This window comes from Myxocyprinus asiaticus, chromosome 40 (assembly GCF_019703515.2).
Source record: "Myxocyprinus asiaticus isolate MX2 ecotype Aquarium Trade chromosome 40, UBuf_Myxa_2, whole genome shotgun sequence".
NCBI classification, from domain to species: Eukaryota; Metazoa; Chordata; class Actinopteri; order Cypriniformes; family Catostomidae; genus Myxocyprinus; species Myxocyprinus asiaticus.
Window position 1 is genome coordinate 6487808 of NC_059383.1, and position 20444 is coordinate 6508251.

Here is a 20444-nt window from a genome sequence, read left to right on the forward strand (position 1 = left end):
CACCTACAATCACCAAAATTGGTACATATATTGTTCCCATCAAGACGAACAACATTCATACTTACAGTTATTAGCCTGTCCAACAGGAATTTGACATTTTGGATTTTCTGAAAATCATGGGCTCTGAACTTTTAAATACTCCTCCTAGGGAATTCATGTGACTGGTACCAAATTTGTACAACATCATGCCAAGACATTGTAGATGCGAAATTACGAATGGATTTTTGATATTTTGAACGGTGTCACCATGGCGAAGCAATACATTTATGGCGAAAAATAGGAAAAAGGAAGTGCCTTATATCTTCTGTGTGCACTGTGTGATTTAGATCAAAATTGAGATATATGTTTAGTCTTGGGGGCTAATCACATGGATGTGACTATTTTGGATCAAGGTCATAGCGCCAACACCTGGCAGCAGGAAGTGTGGCCCTTAAAACGGACTTTAAAATAGTCCTCTTATATTTACCCAAATTGCTTCATAATTGTTTATAATAATGTCAAATGCCAAATGCATGTGTCCACCTTGCATTGTTTTCTGAAAGCCACCGCGTGAAAATGGACCCATGGTGCTTGGGCTCATCATCGCTGCTTGCAGCTATATTTTAATTTTTATTTCTCTGAATGCTTGTCTGTGTCTTTCACCACATCATCTCACATACAGTATAGTAAGCACATGGCACAACATTTTTACTTATTTGGTGTTAGTATGTATATGTGCATGGTTGCAGTAGAAAATGCAACATAAAAGAGGATTCTGTGTTGTTAATTGTGCTGCAACCTTTGCGCAATACATGTCAGATACAGGGTGAGGTTTGAAATCACCAAGTATTAACAAGTATTGACTTCAACAATTGAGAAAACCTTGTCTTCGGCTTTATAGAACAGTTGTAAGCTGTCCATTGTGAAGCTGAATGCCTGTGCAAAGTAACATGCTTTTAAATGTCCTGTTCTGGGAATGGAACAATTATCTGACTACAAATATTGGGTGTGGTGTAATAAAATAAATTATTATTATCATTATTATTATAATGACTATAGCTTTTGAAATATTTTGTGTGAACTTGTAATGTTTGGCAATACTTTATTCTGCAGTATCAGTGTTGCACATATTACATGATACTGTTATTATTATAGTAATAACAATAACAGTAAGTACTTGCATCTCTTCAAAATAATTACAAAGAACATGTTCTTATTTAATTACTTAGGTACGTATCATTTACTACACTGTAGCATGAACACTGAAAAAAAGTGTAAATACCACTGTAAAAAAAAAGTCCACACTATCCTTAGTTTAACAAAATATGCATGTTTTCATGTAAAACATGAAACATTTTTGTTTTGTTTTGTTTTAAACTCTCTGAGCTATAGTGGTTACTAGGAGAATCACTCTAGAATAGAATTTCCATTTTGCATAAGAGTTAAAAGAACAACAATTTCCATTTTATGGATATTGTTAATGCTATTTAGAACAGGGGGGAATTGAGCACCCATGAAGTGATGTTATTAATGGTTTAAATGTAGTGTTACTCCAAAGATGGGTTGCTGATGGTGCCTCTGCAACATTTCCAAAAAACGAAAATTCTTGCTCACTCTTTGTCATTTTTACAGCGAAGAACTTGAGTTGTTTTTTGCAAAGACATGTTTTAAGTGAACATGCGAGCCACTGTAAACGAGCTTTTCTCGTAGCTCTCATGAACGCGCAACTGACATCACTGAAGATTTTCATTGAAAAATTACTTATTTTATAAAAAACCTTTCATATGTCTTCCGAAGACTTGGAATATGATGCATTAGTTGCATGGACTACTTCTATGATACTTCTGGGTACTTTTTAAAGCTTTAAATTGAGTTTTTATTGAAGGTAACATTTTGCAGGATGAGAATTATAAAATGCATTACTGTTAAGAAGTATACAGTATGTGATGGTTTTACTCGGTAACCACTATGCATGTGCGAAAAAAAAACATTTGACAGTTAAACACATTAACCCAAAGCATAAATAATTACATTTTATATCTATAAATGTAAAATGCATTTTAATTTGATCGTTCGTTTACCCATTCCTGACAATACAAAACAACATCTGAAAAAGTTTGGTCTCTGTGCCTGAAAGGGTAAAAGTTTTTAGTTAATGTTATAAAACAGAAACCTTGGTCTGTCAGGTGACCTGAAACAAGAGTCAGGGTTTGCAAGTATTCATGGGTGTTCTAGTTAATCTTAAACCTTTGATTTATACAGTCAAACATCCTCTTTTTCCCATGCCAGAATCCCCTCTTTTACATATATTTATATGCCCTTGCTGATACCTTTTTATATTACGTGTGTTTTTTTTTTCTTTTCTTATTTAATTACATAGTAGTTATACAATGTTCTTATTGTGTACATACAGTTGTTAAGCAAAACTTGCAAGATTCACACTTGCAGCTACCGAGTTTGGAGTACAGGTAATGTAAGGGTTAAGTTAGGTTCAACAGTGTAATAACAGATGTAATTACATGCAGGTAATTTGAATGTTAGTACAATGTATCAACACATATACACAATTAGAACATTGTATTAAATGTTTAGTATTTTTCAATGTAAGTATTTGGTAGTTGAAGCTAAAGTGTGTCATTTCTGTGGCACTAACACCACCATACGGGAATTGCAAAAATAAGCATTCGTTTTCAGACAGCTTTATAAACACACCCCTCCGTCTTTTGTTGATGAACAAACATACAGCCCCGCCCCCAACTGATGCCATTGGTTATGTCAGTGTTGTTGTGCCGAGCTGGACGGGTCGCTCAAAATAAACAGAGGGATTTTTAGAGCGCCACAGAGACTCAGTGTTTACAGTTATTGAGAAAATTGACCTACAAATGGCCTCCTTATAGTTGTCCTTGCATATTAAGCTGGGATAGGAGAAAGTATTTTAACACAGAAAAAGTTACACACTTCAGCTTTAAAGACTTTTCTATGGCAGTCTTTGTGCCCTACTTGACAGCATGTCAAATTTTGTTGGACAGTAATGTGAAGCTGCTGACACTGTCAGAACTGTGGCAGGAATCAAATAGCTGAAGTCAGGGGAAATTTAAAATGCTGTCATCATGAAGCAGTAATTATTACATAGCTGGAAAATAGTAACAATAGGATCAACCATTGAAATGCCCATGGCTGTTTGTCAGAGAGCCTTATATTATTATTTGCTTTCCATCTGTGACTCAGTTCAACACTTTTTTGAACACTCAACACTATTAAGTACTTATAACTGGGCCATCTGTCACACATGAGTTTGCCAAATCTTTTGTTGAACCAAACTATGCAAGGTGCAGAGAAATATGATATCCAGACTACAATAAATACAGGTTAACTTGCAGCTATTTGCTTGCCACACTGTGTTTTGTATGGTGAATTATTGGCTGAATTATTGGTCGAGACATTTTTAAAAACAATATTAATACATTTCATTATTTGATTGATATCAAATCAACTGAATTTGATTTTATACAAAAAAAAAAAAAAAAAAAAAAAAAAAGTGGTATTTTGTTGGATCACCACTTGATGTCTAATTTTAAATCTGGGTTCTTAATAAAAAATAAATACATAAATAAAAAAAACAATTGAGAACTATTGTTTTAAGAGATCCTACACTTGACATTTTCTTATTCTTAACCAACATGATCAGATGGGATGTTGGCATGTTTTTCTCAGAGATTTCCGGTACCCTAAGATCAGCCACATTATGCCGAATCACCAACAAACGGTATCTCCTTCAGACATTTTTGCTTCGGCTCCACTGTGTTTACCTCCCCCTGTGGCACGACCAGAAACACATTGCCTCATCAGCGTTGGAGACTTGGGTTCAGATCCCGCTTTAAAACCAAGAAGTGATCGCGTTTGCATAATCAGTTACGAGCGTGATTCTGAGTGTTTTCCCTCTAACATTATATTTTTACTCCACTGATGGTTAGGTTTGGGGTTTGGGTTGGGGGGTACAGTTTATAAAATATGCATTCCTCTCCACAGTATCACTGTCTGTACAGCTGAAAACAACTCGCTTCATAACTTTTTTTTTTTTGCGCCCCTCTGTGGACATTACACCCTGAAAATGGAGCTCACATGCAACACCCAACAACAACACTTACCACTTTGGCCACTGAGGGCAGTATTTTGAATTTTGGTAATCACAGACCTATTTTAGCTAAAGAAAAGTCAACCTACTGTTTGCGATTTTACTGCGAGATCAGTGTGCCATTACTGACCTATATAAGTTGATGCACATATTATATAATGTATAGGTTTATGGGTAAATGATCTGCATTTATATAGCAACTTTTTTAACCTTAGCAGTTCTACAAAGCACTTTACACTGTGTCTCAGTCACCCATTCACACTCACACACCAATGACAGCAGAGCTGCCATGCAAGGTGCTAACCTGCCATTGAGAGCAACTTGGGGTTCAGTGTCTTGCCCAAGGACACTTCAGCATGTGGAGTCATGGGGGCCAGGAATCAAACCGCTAACCCTGTGATTAGTGGATAACCTGCTCTACCACCTGAGCCATAGCTGCCCATGTAATGTAATGTACAGGTAACACTTTACATTAATGTTTTCTGTGTTAAGGGTTTATAAAAGGTATTTAGAAATGCATTATAAATCATTGATATGTGGAAATTACAACATTCAAATCAAAACCAAATTGGAGACATTTAATGCAATACCTTCCAACTAGTGAACCATTTCTCCTCACATGTTATAAATGCTTAACCCTCCTGTTATATTTGGTTCAATTTTGACCCAATTAAGAGTTCAAAACGGTGAAAAACTTGACTACATTTCTTGAAGAAAATGTGAGTGGTGCTTGCCATAGCAAAACTCGTCCCCACAATGTACCACCAATTGGGTGTTCTGGGTGGTTGCTAGTGTGTTGCTAGGTGGCTGCTAGGTGGTTGCTTGGATGTTCTTGGCGGTCGCTAATGCATTGCTAGGTTGTTGCTAGGCAGTTGCTAGGGTGATTTTGGTGGTTGCTATGGCATTGCTAGGCGGTTGCTAGGTTGTTCTGGGTGGTTACTTTGGCATTGATAGGTGGTTGCTAGGCAGTTGCTAGGATTTTCTGGGTGTCTGCTAAGGCATCGCTATAGGCAGTTGCTTGGGGGTTGCTAGGGTGTGCTGGGTTGTCACTAGGGTGTTGCTAGGTCATTGCTAGGTTATTGTTAGTGTGTTCTGGCTGGTCACTTGGGCGTTGCTAAGTGGTTGCGAGGGTGTTCTGGGGGGTCGCTAGTACGTTGCTAGGTGGTTGCTATGCGGATGCTTGGGTGTTCTGGGTGATTACTAGGGCATTGCTTGGTGATTGCTAGGCATTGCTAGGGTGTTCTGGGTGGTAACGCAGATGTCACTAATAAGGTTAAATTGCAATTAGTGTCTGTGTATAACTAGTCAATGAGTTTGTTAGCTCTCATGTGGATGCACTGAGCAGGTTAGATACTGAGCCATGGGGAGCAGAAAAGAACTGTCAAAAGACCTGTGTAACAAGGTAATTTAATTTTATAAAGATGGAAAAGGATATAAAAAGATATCCAAAGCCTTGAAAATGCCAGTCAGTACTGTTCAATCACTTATTAAGAAGTGGAAAATTCAGGGATCTCTTGATACCAAGTCAAGGTCAGGTAGACCAAGAAAGATTTCAACCAAAACTGCCAGAAGAATTGTTCGGGATACAAAGAAAAACCCACAGGAAACCTCAGGAGAAATACAGGCTGCTCTGGAAAAAGACGGTGGTTGTTTCAAGGAGCACAATACGACGATACTTGAACAAAAATTAGCTGCATGGTCGAGTTGCCAGAAAGAAGCCTTTACTGTGCCAATGCCACAAAAAAGCCCAATTACAATATGCCCGACAACACCTTGACACGCCTCACAGCTTCTGGCACACTGTAATTTGGAGTGACGAGACCAAAATAGAGCTTTATGGTCACAACCATAAGCGCTATGTTTGGAGAGGGGTCAACAAGGCCTATAGTGAAAAGAATACCATCCCCACTGTGAAGCATGGTGGTGGCTCACTGATGTTTTGGGGGTGTGTGAGCTCTAAAGGCATGGGAAATCTTGTAAAAACTGATGGCAAGATGAATGCAGCATGTTATCAGAAAATACTGGCAGACAATTTGCATTCTTCTGCGTGAAAGCTGCGTATGGGACGCTCTTGGACTTTCCAGCATGACAATGACCCTAAGCACAAGGCCAAGTTGACCCTCCAGTTGTTACAGCAGAAAAAAGTGAAGGTTCTGGAGTGGCCATCACAGTCTCCTGACCTTAATATCATCGAGCCACTCTGGGGAGATCTCAAACGTGTGGTTCATGCAAGACGACCAAAGACTTTGCATGACCTGGAGGCATTTTACCAAGACGAATGGGCAGCTATACCACTGCAAGACTTTGAGGCCTCATAGACAACTATTACAAAAGACTGCACGCTGTCATTGATGCTAAAGGGGGCAATACACAATATTAAGAACTAAGGGTATGCAGACTTTTGAACAGGGGTCATTTCATTTTTTTCTTTGTTGCCATGTTTTGTTTTATGATTGTTTCATTCTGTTATAACCTACAGTTGAATATGAATCCCATAAGAAATAAAAGAAATGTGTTTTGCCTGCTCACTCATGTTTTCTTTAAAAATGGTACATATATTACCAATTTTCCAAGGGTATGCAAACTTTTGAGCACAACTGTGTATAGTTTTAACAGTGGTATTTGTAACAAGACCATGGGAAGCACATGGAAGTATGGATTAGATGTAACATGATTTCTATAAAAAAAACCTATGACATTTTTGTAATTATAAACAGCAGGCCTACCCTAAACACATTTTTAAAAATAAATACAAAATATCAACATTTATAAGTTATAACAAAAATGTATGATATTCCCTTACTCCCCTAATGTAGCCTATTACACATTTTATAGCTGAAGTAGTGGTATGATAATATTCATTATGAATCTATTTCTGGCTTGTACAGTTAGTGATACTATAGTAAATTCAGGGGTGGTAATGTGTGAAATGTCTTCTAATTTATGGCTGTGCATGTTACAGTGTTTTCTCTTGTTCACCTTGTCAGTGCATAGAGGTTTGCACCACAGAATTCTATGCCGAATTCAATGGTTCTTGCATTGCTGTAATGATCATCGGTGTGTGGAGCCAGATTTCTGCCAAAAGCAAATAAACAAATAGAATGTTTTGCAAACAAACACAATCCGCATCTCAAAGGAAAACTCGACTCTCAAAAAAACAGAAAGCAATTTGCAAATACAAAGGGCATTTTGTGGGAAAATGAAGAGTAGTTGTCCTGTACCACTGGCTTAACAAACAAATGCTCTGTGTTTTACAAATATATAAAATGTATTTCATATGAGCCTACATCATATTTCATAAATAAATACAATCTATTCTACAAATTCTACAGCATTGTTGAACAAATGCAAAATCTGATGTGAACAAATACATACCACTTGTGAGTCACGTGACTTTTGGCACAATTTTCTCAACCACAGTCCTGATTTTCTCACAAATGGGCTGAGCCACGTCCTTTTTTAAAAAGTAGATGGCACAGTGCTGCCATATGCTTTCATTCAGTTGTGTCGTTACTACATATTATATGGTAAAAACAATTTATATTCTAGTAAAAATTAGATCCTTTCTGGTAATAACAAAATGTAATGAATAACAATATTTTCGAGAAAAAATTATATTTTATCCTTATTTTAATTTTTTTCTGATCAGGTAAAAACGAGACATTTTCTACTAATAACAAGATCAAAATTACCTACAGGAATAGTGTTTGTAGTTATCATTGCATAGTTAGTTTAACTGATCTATTTATACTTTATCCTCACTTTTAACCGTAAAGAAATTTGAATAGCTTTATGCCTAAGGCTGTTTCCCGGTAACGTTGCAATTTATAAACATTGCAAGTGGAATGTATTTGTTCATATCAGATTTTGTATTTGTTCGACAATCCTGTAGAATTTGTAGATTGTATTTATTTGTGAAATATGATGAAATATGAAACAACTGTTACTGTGGAGGTGAGGGCGTGGTTGAGCGCCTGTCTGGGGAGAGAGAAAGCGGTAAGGACATCTACCTGAGATGAATTGCTACTAATTACTGTTTCTATGTGCACAGTAAGATTCAGGGGAGATACAAGATGGCCCAGCCCGATCAGGGGTGGCTTGTGGAGTGTCGGGTCCCGGATCAATGTCCCCACCTCCATCATCGGGCATTGTTCGCGGACGTGACAAGACTCCCTGCAACTCCAACAGACCGGCCCGGACCTCACACCCACACTAGTGGCGGCAGCTTCCCCCACCTGAGAGGAAGAATGTGTAGAGCCGGGGGAGAGAGAAACAGGAGGGTTAATAGACCACCAAGGCCAGGGCACTGGTCTGGGGGGATTGTTGATCTGTTTCTGGGGGAACGGGTTAGGTCAGAAGAAAGGAGGGGAAGGGGCAGGGGAGGGGTAGAGATCACAGAGAGAGAGAGAGCGGGGCACGCCGGCCCTCAGGTACGCCGTTAAATGGTCCTCCGCCAACTGTACTGCTTCATCCAGCGACGCCAGATGGTGGCACTGGATCCACTCTGCCGATCCTTTCGGTAATTGGGAGATTAATTGCTCCAGCACCACGAGATTGATCACCCACCGCCGGCAGGCCTCACGGAGCTGTTGAGCAAAGGCAAACGGGCGACCGACTTTGCTCAGCGTCATGGATTGGACTCCTCTGGACTGTGGCTGACCCGCTGCAGGATGGCTTTCTTCAGTTTGGGGTACCTCAGGAGGTTGTTGACCGGGAGCTGTTATGCCACTAGTTGGGCCTCCCCGGTCAGCAGCTGTAAGAGGTGGACTGCCCATTGCACCCGCGGCCATTCCAGAGCTTGAAGAGCTCCAGAAAAGCCTCTGGTTCGTCTTGCGCCCCAAACTTCGTGAGCAACACATGGGGGTTGGCTGTTGCCGGGGTCACGGCGTGCGCCCCCTCCTGAGGCACCAGGCTCCGCAATGCGTATCGGTCCTCCTCTTGGCCTCGAAGAAGCGCCTCGAAGAGCTGTTTCTGCTCTGCCCGCAGATCCATGAGGGCCTGTTGTGGAGCCCGGTGGATGCTGGCGAGAGTTTGGAAGACTTCCTGCAGCAGCAAAGATGACTCCATAGCAGCGTACCTTCCTCCATATCCCGGGTTTCACCACCAGTGTAAAAAAGTTTCATATTTGGTTCAAAGGAGGAAGCGGGAGCCGGTTTTCACAGTCCACGTGAGTCAGAGTTTTATTAACAAAATAATAAAAAACGCTTTGCAGCTTCACACTCAAAACCAAAAGTCTGCTTTGCAGCATAAATCAAAACACTCTCAATAACAGACACGCAGTCTCTGGTCCTCTCTATCTGTAGGCTGGGCCGTCTTTTATCTCCCCCGAATCTCACTGTGCACATAGAAACAGTAATTAGTAACAATTCATCTCAGGTGGATGTTCTTACCGCTTTCTCTCTCTCCAGACAGGCGCTCAACCACGCCCTCACCTCCACAGTTAAGTATGTAACTGCAGTTCTATGTGTTCTGGATGATCGCCAGAGGCAGTGCTTCACACTGAATATTATCTCTCTTCACTCATGCTCAGGTCGAGTCTAATATAAACAAATTAACCTTGTGACCCAGGATGACACAGGGTCCTCCCCTATTTGACCCCGTGACTTCCAGCAAACTGTCCCTACAGAATCTTCTCGCCCAGACTCCGAGTGACAGAGAACTCTGGCGGTCATCCAGAACTCATAGAACCACAGTTACATATGTAACTCTCATTCTATTTTGTTCTTACTGACTGCCAGAGGCAGTGCTTCACAGTGGATGACTCATGACAACAAGGTCATGAGGAGGCATGCTTAGCCCTAAGAGGAAGCTGAAGGCCCCAATAGGACGGCCGTTTCAATAGCGCCCGGGGCAGCCACATTATAATATCTGGAGAACGTATCTGTAGATGACCAATTAGCTGCTGCACAAATATCACTTAGAGGGACGCCCCTCAGTGCTGTCCAAGACATGGAGATAGCTCTAGTCACCTCTAGTCATCTTACACCAGTTGGCATCGAATGGTTGCTGATCTTATAAGCCTGGGTGATTACCTCCATCACCCAGTGCGACAACCTCTGCTTCATAAGAGGCTGACCCTTTTTTGACCCACTGTGGCAGAGGAAGAGTTGGTCTGATTGCCGCAAGCTTTCTGTGGCCCTTAAGTAGCCACGAAGGGCTCACACTGGGCATAATAGTTTGATTTGACTGCTCTCCTGTGTCTTTGACATAGGAGGATTAAACACTGTCAGCTCGATTGCCTGGTTCCCAAATAAGGTCGGGGAGGAATGTTGGGTTGGGCAACAATGTCACTACTGCAGGCACGTGCACACATAGACATCAAAGGGGGCTTGAGCACCTGGGGTGCTTTTTTTTTTGCTTTTTTTTATGTAAATAAATGAATATATCTATCTATCTATCTATCTATCTATCTCTCTCTCTCTCTCTCTCTCTCTCTCTATATATATATATATATATATATCTATCTATAGATATATATATATATATATATATATATATATATATATATATATATATTCCTGTTTGCACACAGCTTCCCTGTCAAACAAATATATTTATTGAATAAAAAATCGAAATATCAGGTTGGGAGATGAAACTTTGTCGAGTTCCGATGCCCTCTCTCCCTCACTCTCTCCCTCTCTCTCTCCCTCACTCTCTCCCTCTCTCTCTCTCTCTCTCTCTCTCTCCGCATCTCTATGCAGCAGTGCAGCACACTTCAGCACATCAGACACACAGACAGGCAGAAAGGCAGGCAGCAGCCCCTCCCAGCTCCTTATCCCAGTTGTGTTTTTCATGGCTTGTGTGGAGGTGAATGGTGATGAACAAAAGACTAAGCTACCAGTGCCTCGACTTTACAGCTAATTAGCCAAAAGTCAAAAGAAAAATATAGTTAACTTTTGTCTTGCTAACATGCATGACTCATGAGCTACTAGCTAATGTAATAAGTTAGCTAAAGTTTAGCTAAGGCAATAATTCATGGCCATCCAGGCTAATGTACTGTACTTAATGGAGACACTACAGGTGAATACAGTAAAATTTGTGTCTAAAAACGTCATCACATATTGATATGCAAATGAGGCGTTAACTAATTAAATGTGCTAATTTGCACACATTTGCATACAAGGCACTGCAGGTGAATAGGATAAACAAAATAACTAAAGCATATCACCACAGAAATTCCCCAGTTAATGACTTACATCAAGAGTCTTTTCCCCTGAAATGTTATGTTTAAATATGCAGATAATCAAGTATAGAACATTGAATGGCAGTGGTAGATCTGCGGCAACTGCTATTAATCATCGTGGATGTGGAGGATGCGTCAAACAGCGATACAACACCTGAACATCCTCGGCTGTACCTGTAAGGGCTTTTCGTAATGAAGAAGGACAATTGCTTGATCATGTCATGTGAGTTTAGCATGCTCAAGTCAGTCGAGATATCAGCATTAATTCTTCCTCTAATTTTAAGAAACAAGATACATTTCATCCCAGCAAACACAGTACGTTCTGACAACGTCGCTAGTTAGTCGTCCTTTCGTCAGCGTGACATTACTTTCTGACAAGGTTGTGACAATGTCTTGGTAAAGTTACATTTTTAAATATCTTGGCTGACGTTCCAGAGACGTCGTGACCATGTCCTGAGGTGAATACTAAAGAAGACCATGGTCTCTGTGTGAACTGATTATTTTGTAGAAATCTGTTGAGTATGAAACAATTGCGTGAGTGTGAGGGAATTAAAATGAACTGGTAAGGAAGTCAGAGTTGGACCCCATGTCATCCTGGGTTACGAGGTGACTTTGTTGATATTAGACTCCACCTGAGCTTGAGCGAAGAGAGACAATATCCACCGTGAAGCACTAAGAAACGTCAGTAAGAACGAAATAGAACACATTTTTTATATTTGTAAAACACATCACATTTGTTTGTTAAGCCAAGTGGTACAGGACAACTACTCTTCGTTTTCTCTCAAATGGCCCTTTGTATTTGCCAGTCGCTTTCTGATTGTTTGAGAGTTCAGTTTTCCTTTGCAAAGCGGATTGTGTTTGATTGCAAAACGTTCTATTTGTTTGTTCACTTTTGGCAGAAATCTGGCTCCATAGCGATGCGCGTTTGAGAGCTCGAGAGCGGTCTGCGAGTGTTTTTTGTGTGTGTGTGTGTGTGTGTGTGTGGATGGTGTTGAATGCCTTGTGAATGGTTGTCATGGCACATTGGCCCTCCCTCTGCACTCGTGTGAGTTCAGCTCCTCCTCTCTTCAGCACTAGAGTATTATTTAAAGAGTGAATGAAGAGAGCACAGACCTTCTCTTCTCTGGAGCTGCTGTGTCTCAGTTGGATACCGTTGAATCGACTATGTCTCACACTGTGACTCTCAGCGGTCCTTCGCCGTGGGGTTTTCGGCTGGTGGGTGGACGGGACTTCAGCTCACCACTCACCATCTCCAGAGTACGTCTTTTATTCTTCTTTTTCTACTCAATGATAAACTTAATAGTTTGGCTGTGAATGCGCGTCTATAACCGGTGGCGATGTGTTTTTGTAACGGTTTGATATGAAAGTTTTGGGGTACATCAATAAAGTTAGAAGTAAGGTTTAGTTGGAACCGTTGCAACCTGCAACGAAAAAACGGTGCGTAGAATATCAATTCTCCATCTACAGTGGACGACGCGACGTGAGCGCGCCCATTCTCATCACACCGCAAGTTTACACAGTTCAACTGTTTGTTAAATGGGAACGTCAGTTTTGTCTTGTCGGTTTTCTGACAGGGTCTTTGCTTTTAAGCCAAATTATGACCGTAGTTAAAAAAAATAAATAAATAATAAAAAAAAAAAATAAAAAAAATAAAATAACATTGACTCAGATGTTCTCCTTAAATTCCTTAAGAGAAATGAGACAGTAGTTTAGGAGTATAGTGATATATAAAATTAAATAATTTGGTCTCGTGAGAATGTGAGATTTTATTTTTGGGTTGAGTTGATATTGAAATCTCTGACTTTTGATTGCAGTCTGATATCTTGAAACCGTATTGCTCTTTTAAAACTCCAAAGGAGACACATGTGAGATTTATTTATTTATCCAGGAGAAACTTTTGAGAAACAAGAGACAAGCAAAATTCTCAGTTTTGCTCTCCATTTAATCACATAGCTGTCTAGGAGAAACAATTTGAGATATTAGGTATTTTCCTTACCACTGACATTGACACCAATACTTCAGTGAATGAAAAGCTGAATCATGCTTGACAAACCCTATCATTTACTTCGTGTTTGCGGTCAGCAAATGTCTAGAGCGGAAGAAATCTTATTCTGCTGTCCTCCACTTACAGAAAAGCTGCAACTGTTCCCACCTATTAAAGGAAAACATTTATGCTGTTATTTTTTCTGTGGAACCCAAACTGAGCATTTTGAAGAATCTATACACAGAGCTTTTCCATGCAAGTTAACCCTGAAATGCATGGGAATTGCACTCCATATGCATGTATATCTATCACAAATAAATCTACAAATTGCCCAGATAGTGTAACATTTTCTAAATATTTTTAAGACAATTAGGAATACAATAAAATATATTTTGATGTTTTATTTTTCATATATCAAAGAGATAATGCAACAAATCAGGACAAATCTAGAACATGATTCATTACTTTCACACTGAAATTTCATGAGATGCAACTGGCTGTCACACACATTGAACTACACATTAAACATAAGATACACATGTGTATTTTCTCAGGCACTTATTGAGTCTAAATAGATGCATCATTTCAGTAGTACACCCAAACAGTAATAACCATATCATACTGTTCATGAATGCAAGTGAATGGTGACCAGACTTTGAAGCTCAAAAAAGCACATAAAGGCAGCAGAAAAGTAATCCATAAGACTCTAGTAGTTAAATCCATTACTTCAGAAGCGATATGATAGGTGTAGGTGAGAAACAGATCTATATTTAAGTCCTATTTAACTGTAAATCTACACTTTCACATTCAGCCACCTACTGGTCAAAGGTGCAGATTGATAGTGAAAAAGGACTTAAATATTGATCTGTTTCTCACCGTCACCTATCATATCGCTTCTGAACATATGGATTTAACTACTGGAATCTTATGGATTACTTCTATGCTGCCTTTACGTCCTTTTCTGACCTTTTGAGTTCTGGTCACCATTCACTTGCATTGTATGGACCTACAGAGCTGAAATATTCTTCTAAAAATCTTCATTTGTGTTCTGCAGAAGAAAGAAAGTCATACACATCTGGGATGGCATGAGGGTGAGTAAATCATGAGAGAACCTTCATTTTTGGGTGAACTATCCCTTTAAGCCATTATAAAAAAATATCTTGCAATTTTGCATTTTTTATTACACCATAAGAGATAGATTGAGCACACAGGTTTTTTTTTGACTACATAGGTTTGAAAGTCCTCTACAAATGCAATTATCCTTGCCAGAGAAACAAACTTGCCGGTGAATCAATATTAGTCTACTTTTGATGTTGTGCAGGCCAGAGAACCATCTGTAACTTGTAAAGGCAGCAGTTTGATCAAACTGAAAGCTGGTGAAAGGCTCATCAGCACTATGAACTGCAGTGTAAAGCTAGTGAAGTGAAGCCACCGCAGTACATCTCAGCTTTGGACATTTTCCATTCACATCCTATGAAGAATTCCATCTGGCACTGTGGATAGAGTTCCCTCAGTGAATGCCGAGATTACTGGGTCAGCCACAGGTTTTGTTAGGGAAAGTGTCTATTATGGTCGCAGATGTTAAAGCTGTCCAATGCCAAAATGACAATTTTTCCCTAATCAAATGTATCATTGGTCACAAACCTCTGAACGAAATGGGGTTAACAGTTTAAACACAACTTAAGATGCAATTTTAGTAAGCTGCAGGTAATATGGGGACTTTGGATATGTTACAAAACCTAGTGAGCAATCTGCAAAGCAGCATTTTCTTTAAAGGCATATTTAAAATATTGCCTTTTTATACTGCCTTCTAATCTCATTTTAGCCAAATTTAAGGCAGTGTCACATGTATCCTTCATGGAGAGAGCAAAACCACACTAAAGAAAAAGGTTTAAAAATGTACTTCATGTGTTAACATCTAAATGATCTGGTTTGATTCAAGTCAAAAATATTATTTAACGTCACTGAGTCAACCTGAATACATTAGGTTACACCATCAAATCTACAGTAATTTTGAGGGTAAGATCAGGCAGAAATAGTTAAAGAAATTATAGGATACCACTTTTTAAGTTTCATGAAAATAAAAATAAAAATTGTCCAAAATGGTGGATGAAGCCAGTGACATTTTTAATGTAACTCATTCAATTCTGAATTTTATTAAAAAAAAAAAATAAAAAAAAAAATAAAAAAAGATTTTTGGAATAAGCTGATTTTGGTAGTTAGAACACTCAATGTTTCTCAATCCTTTAATAGTTTAATCCTATACATTGAGCCCGTTTACATGCACACCAGTCTGCTGATAACTCCCAAAAAGTCAGTACGGGGGGATTTCTCCATGAAGTACACTATCATCTCCACTGTTTTGAGCATGTTCAGCTCAAGGTTTTTGTGACTGCATCAGACAGCCAGCTGATCAATCTACCGTCTGTATGCAGACTCGTCACCATCGCAGATGAGGCCGATGACTGTGGTGTCATCTGCAAACTTTAGGAGCTTGACAGTGGGGTCTTTTGTAGTGCAGTCATTCATGTACAGGGAGAAGAGCAGTGGAGAGAGACCGCATCCCTGAGGAGCACCAGTGCTAATAGAGAGGGTCCCGGATGTGAGTATCCCCAGTTTCACTAGATGCTGCCTATCTGTCAGAAAGCTGGTGATCCATCGACCGATTGGGGTGGGCATGGAGATCTGGGTCAGTTTGGTTGAGAGAAGACCAGGCATGATGGTATTCAAGGCTGAACTGAAGTCCACACATAGGATCCTTGCATAAGTCCCAGGTCTGTTGAGGTGTTGCAGGATATAATGCAGTCCCATATTGGCAGCATCATCCACAGACCTGTTTGCTCAGTAAGCAAACTGATGGGGGTCCAGTGATCTATTGAAGATCTGTGTGAAGATGGGGGCCAATTGGTCAGTGCAGACTTTCAGACAGGCAGGTGAAACACCATCTGGGCCTGAAGCTTTCCTAGTCTTTTGTTTCCGAAAAACCCGGCACACATCCTCCTCACAGATCATAAGTGCAGATTGAGTAGCAGGAGGGGGGGAGGAGGAGGTGGGTTCCAGGAGGTGTTGGTGTGTGTGTGAAGTGTAGATCAGAGCGGGGGAAGGGTGTGAGACTGGGCTTTTCAAACCTGCAGTAAAACACATTCAGTTCATCAGCCATTAGTTGATTCTCTACAGAGCGAGGGGGAGGTGTCTTGTACTTGGTGATGCTTTTTAGGCCTTTCCACACAGATGCAGGATCGTTGGTTGAAAATTGTTTTTTCAGCTTTTCAGAGTAGCTTCTTTTTGCCACTCTGATTTCCTTAATGAGTGTGTTCCTGGCGTGGTTGTACAGTGTTTTATCCCCACCCCTGTAAGCATCCTTTTGGCATGATGAAGCTGTCTGAGTTTTCCTGTAAACCATGGTTTATCTTTATTGAATGAGAAAAATGTCCTAGTAGGGATGCACATAACCTCACAGAAACTGATATATGATGTCACAGTATCTTTGAGCTCATCCAGGTCTGTGGCTGCAGCCTCAAAAACACTCCAATCAGTGGACTGTTTACATGACGTGAACTAATCACATTATTCTCTGCTTCCTTGAAGAGGCGTGTTGTGCACACATTGGATAAGCTGGTAAGAACGCCAGTTAAGGTGTCTACATGCAATGCGAAATCATTGTAATGGGCGAAAATCGACCCGTGTTGATCGGTTAATTCTTACGCCATTTATGACCTTACACCTCACATGTTGTCTACTTATTAAGCATAATCAGTGTAAGAATGTGCATGTAAACACACTCATTTTGGATGTGTCCTTCATCTAACACACCTGATTCTACTGGTTATCTAATTGGTAGAGTGCTTCATGATCACATTAGGGACACATCCATATGTGCAGTGTTTGTGGTTCTCCAGGAAAGGATGCTAGGATATGGTTTGCTGCCTATATAGGGCATTCCAAATCAGTCACTTGTGAAGTTCCATTTAAGTTAGCATGCTGACTGTGTAGGCACTAGACAGCAAGGAAGCTCAATAGGTTTGGAACAGAGCTATTTTGCAGTACTGATAAAACCTGGCATGAAGGGAGGTAATGCTTATTAATTATTTTGTATCATGTCTTTAATAGGCATATATACAGTAATTAATAAAGACTAAATGGTCTCCACAACTTTGGATCATTGGACCAAAATGTCATTGTGCCTGGGCTACTAGCTTAAAAACTTTGTGTTTTCCTGTTGAATATGACACTGAACATGCAAGTGCTTGTTAATTCATTGCCAAGTGCAATAGATAATAAATTGCCAGTGGTTGCCTAGACTGACAAAAGTTGCACTGACAGGAACTCACAGCCCCATAACATCCAGAGGCTAGAATGAAGCAATACTTTCAGTACTTTTTGCCAAGTTTATCGTATCTATTAAAAATATGACAGTTTAGAAGAAAGTAATTGAGAAGATGCTGTCTGTCTAATAAACATATTTTCCCTGCTGATCTTCAATGTATGGCTGGCTCCTTTGGGGATTTCACAGGGCTAATTTTCCACATCCTGGTCCTTCCTCTTGTTATTGCTCTGTAAGGGCATTGCAGTCATTGTAGCATGCTGAAATGCATTGTCCACAGTCCTTGCATTTGTAACACAGCCACATTCCAGATAGCCATGTGACATTATTCAAAATGAGATTAAGTAGCAACTAGGAGATTTTGACGCACAAGACCGTGTCGCAAGAACTTGTGAATAATAATTGTATTTTCCTCCACTGGTTTTTATCAGAAAGACAAAGAATTCTGTCTTTCTATAAGAACTAGTGGGTTAAGAAGTTGTCATAGTGAAGGCTTGGAAGACATTTAAAGGAATATTCTGGGTTCAATACAAGTTCAATCAACAGCATTTGTGGCATGATGTTGATTACCACAAAAATTATTTAGACTCGACCCTCATTTTCTAAAAAAAAAAAAAAAAAAAAAAGCCTAAATCAATGTTACAGTGAGGCCAGTGGGCGGCCAATTTCTGGGGGGTTTAAAGGCAGGAATGTGAACTATATAATTGTTGGAAACCTCTTACATTAATTCATCTGGTAAAACTTGAAGATTATTAAAGCTGTAAAATAGTTGTTTTTACAGTCATTTTAGGGTTCATGGCATTATGTCGTCATGGCAAGGAAGCTGTAAAATTGGCTAAAACTTTTCATAGAAAAGTTTAGTAAGTGATTTTATCACTAAAATCATGTTGACACACATATTGTTTATGTCTTGTGGCTATTCTTTTGAAACAGTGAGTATTTTAATGTTCATAAATTTGACACCCATTCACTGCCATTGTAAGTGCCTCACTGAAACTGAAAAAATGAATTTTTGTGGTAATCAGTATTATACCACAAATGCTGTTGATAGAGCATAAATTGTACTGAACGTGGAATTTTCCTTTAACCGTAAGATTTTTTTGTGAACCGCAGATAAAATCGTGGTATTGGCTATACTGAAAGCAATGTTTTGAGCCTTTCATATACATATGGGAGACTGGGGTTAGTTGTCACATTGGGAAATTGTCAAAGAGCTTCTGTATTTTTTGGTGTGTTTAAGTCATGTCAGAATGATCGTATTTTCAAGTTGAGCTCAAATGAATGCCACCACAAAGGCATAATTATGAGCCCTGACTTTCAGAGTTGGGGGCGCGTGCCAATTTCAGAATCATGGCGGAAGCAAACTGTGTTTTACTTTAGGATTTTGACTGTGCAGTTTAGTTTGTATAGAATTGAAGAATAACAATAAAACCTGCCAGAAAATAAGACTCATTTAGCTGGTTTTTGAAGCGACGTGCTTGTGCAACAAAACTACAGTACATTTTCCATCATTATAGTATACAGTATGTGGCTGCACAAAAATAATAAAATAGATAAATAAAGCATTAATTACACACCTGATGCTTTGCTCTTCATTTTGTTGCATTAGTGCTAGTAAGTGAAAAAGAGAGAAAAAATATGAAATGGCAAAACGGATCTATTCTTTATAATAACATATTTACAAAATACAATAACATATTTTACCAAAGCTGTTGGGTAAACAAGTGAACATAATTCAATCACACGGGCATACATTCAGACAAGAGTCAACTGTATAAAGAAGGTAGATTTTAACTAAAGTTTGAACTGTATTCTTGGGTAACACACTCTCATAAGGATGTCATTTTCATGACTTTTGGCCGGCAGCACCAATATATCTCCCTATATCCTTAATTCAAATGTCACTCTAATACGGTATTAACTTATTTAGATGGATTACAATACTTTACCCAAAGCTATATTTTATAATGAAATGAATTGATGCTTATACTTGTTATATACTGGTTACTTTGTCATTTAATTTTTATATTGTTTACTATGGAACACAAATGTAGCTTTCTGAATGTCAGGGAAAATTATGAGATAATGAGAAAAGCACCATAACTTGATCATAAAAGTAATCCTCTAATCATGCGCTGTATTCCGGATCTTCCGAGGATGTGTGATGGCTTTGTATGAGGAACAGATCTGAAGCTAAGTCTTCATCGTTCCCATTCCCTTCATAATCAAATGCCATTGGTTCCTCTTGCCTAAGAAGTCTTATGACCAATTGCGACATGATTTTCAACGTTTAAAACCTTAAAACCTTCAGTTTCTCTCTGAAGCTATCGTATGGGTTCAGAAGTGGTTTGAAATAGATTTACAGTGCTTTTTTGCCATTTTGTTGAATAAGTTAATGTGACTGTACTTTTATCTGCTTGTTACGTCTTTTTTATTGTTGGTTGGTCATGCGTATATTGTTTTTATATTATTGGTTATGTTTAGGTGTAAGGGTATAGGATTAGGTGTTCAAACATATCTACTGTATACAACGGTGTAATAAAAATTATTGTTACTACATTTACCTGCCTGTTACCCATTTTATATTGTTAATAAGTTTTAAGATGGATTGGGTATTGGTCCGACGAGCCCGATTCTAATCCGATACAATGTGTCAGTCATGTTCGTTACTGTCAAGTTCCAAAAATGACATAAAAGAACCATAAAAACACCATTAAAGTAGTTCATATTACCTGTGCATTGTAATCAAAGCCACTTGAAGACGTGCGATAGCTGTGTGACTCACAAAAGGCTGTTTTTAATAAGTAAATATATAGTATGCACTTGCAGTATCAGCATG

At 39.2% G+C, this 20444-nt stretch overlaps 1 protein-coding gene across 1 annotated transcript in view; it reads left to right on the forward strand.

Moving 5' to 3' along the window:
* The first annotated feature begins 12425 nt into the window (after positions 1-12425).
* Positions 12426-20444, forward strand: part of LOC127430676 (PDZ and LIM domain protein 4-like) — a 75140-nt gene continuing 67121 nt past the window's right edge. Inside the window, exon 1 of the mRNA XM_051680628.1 lies at positions 12426-12554. Within this exon, the coding sequence (XP_051536588.1) occupies positions 12462-12554 (93 nt within the window). The 5' untranslated portion in view covers positions 12426-12461. The remainder of the gene's footprint in view (positions 12555-20444) is intronic.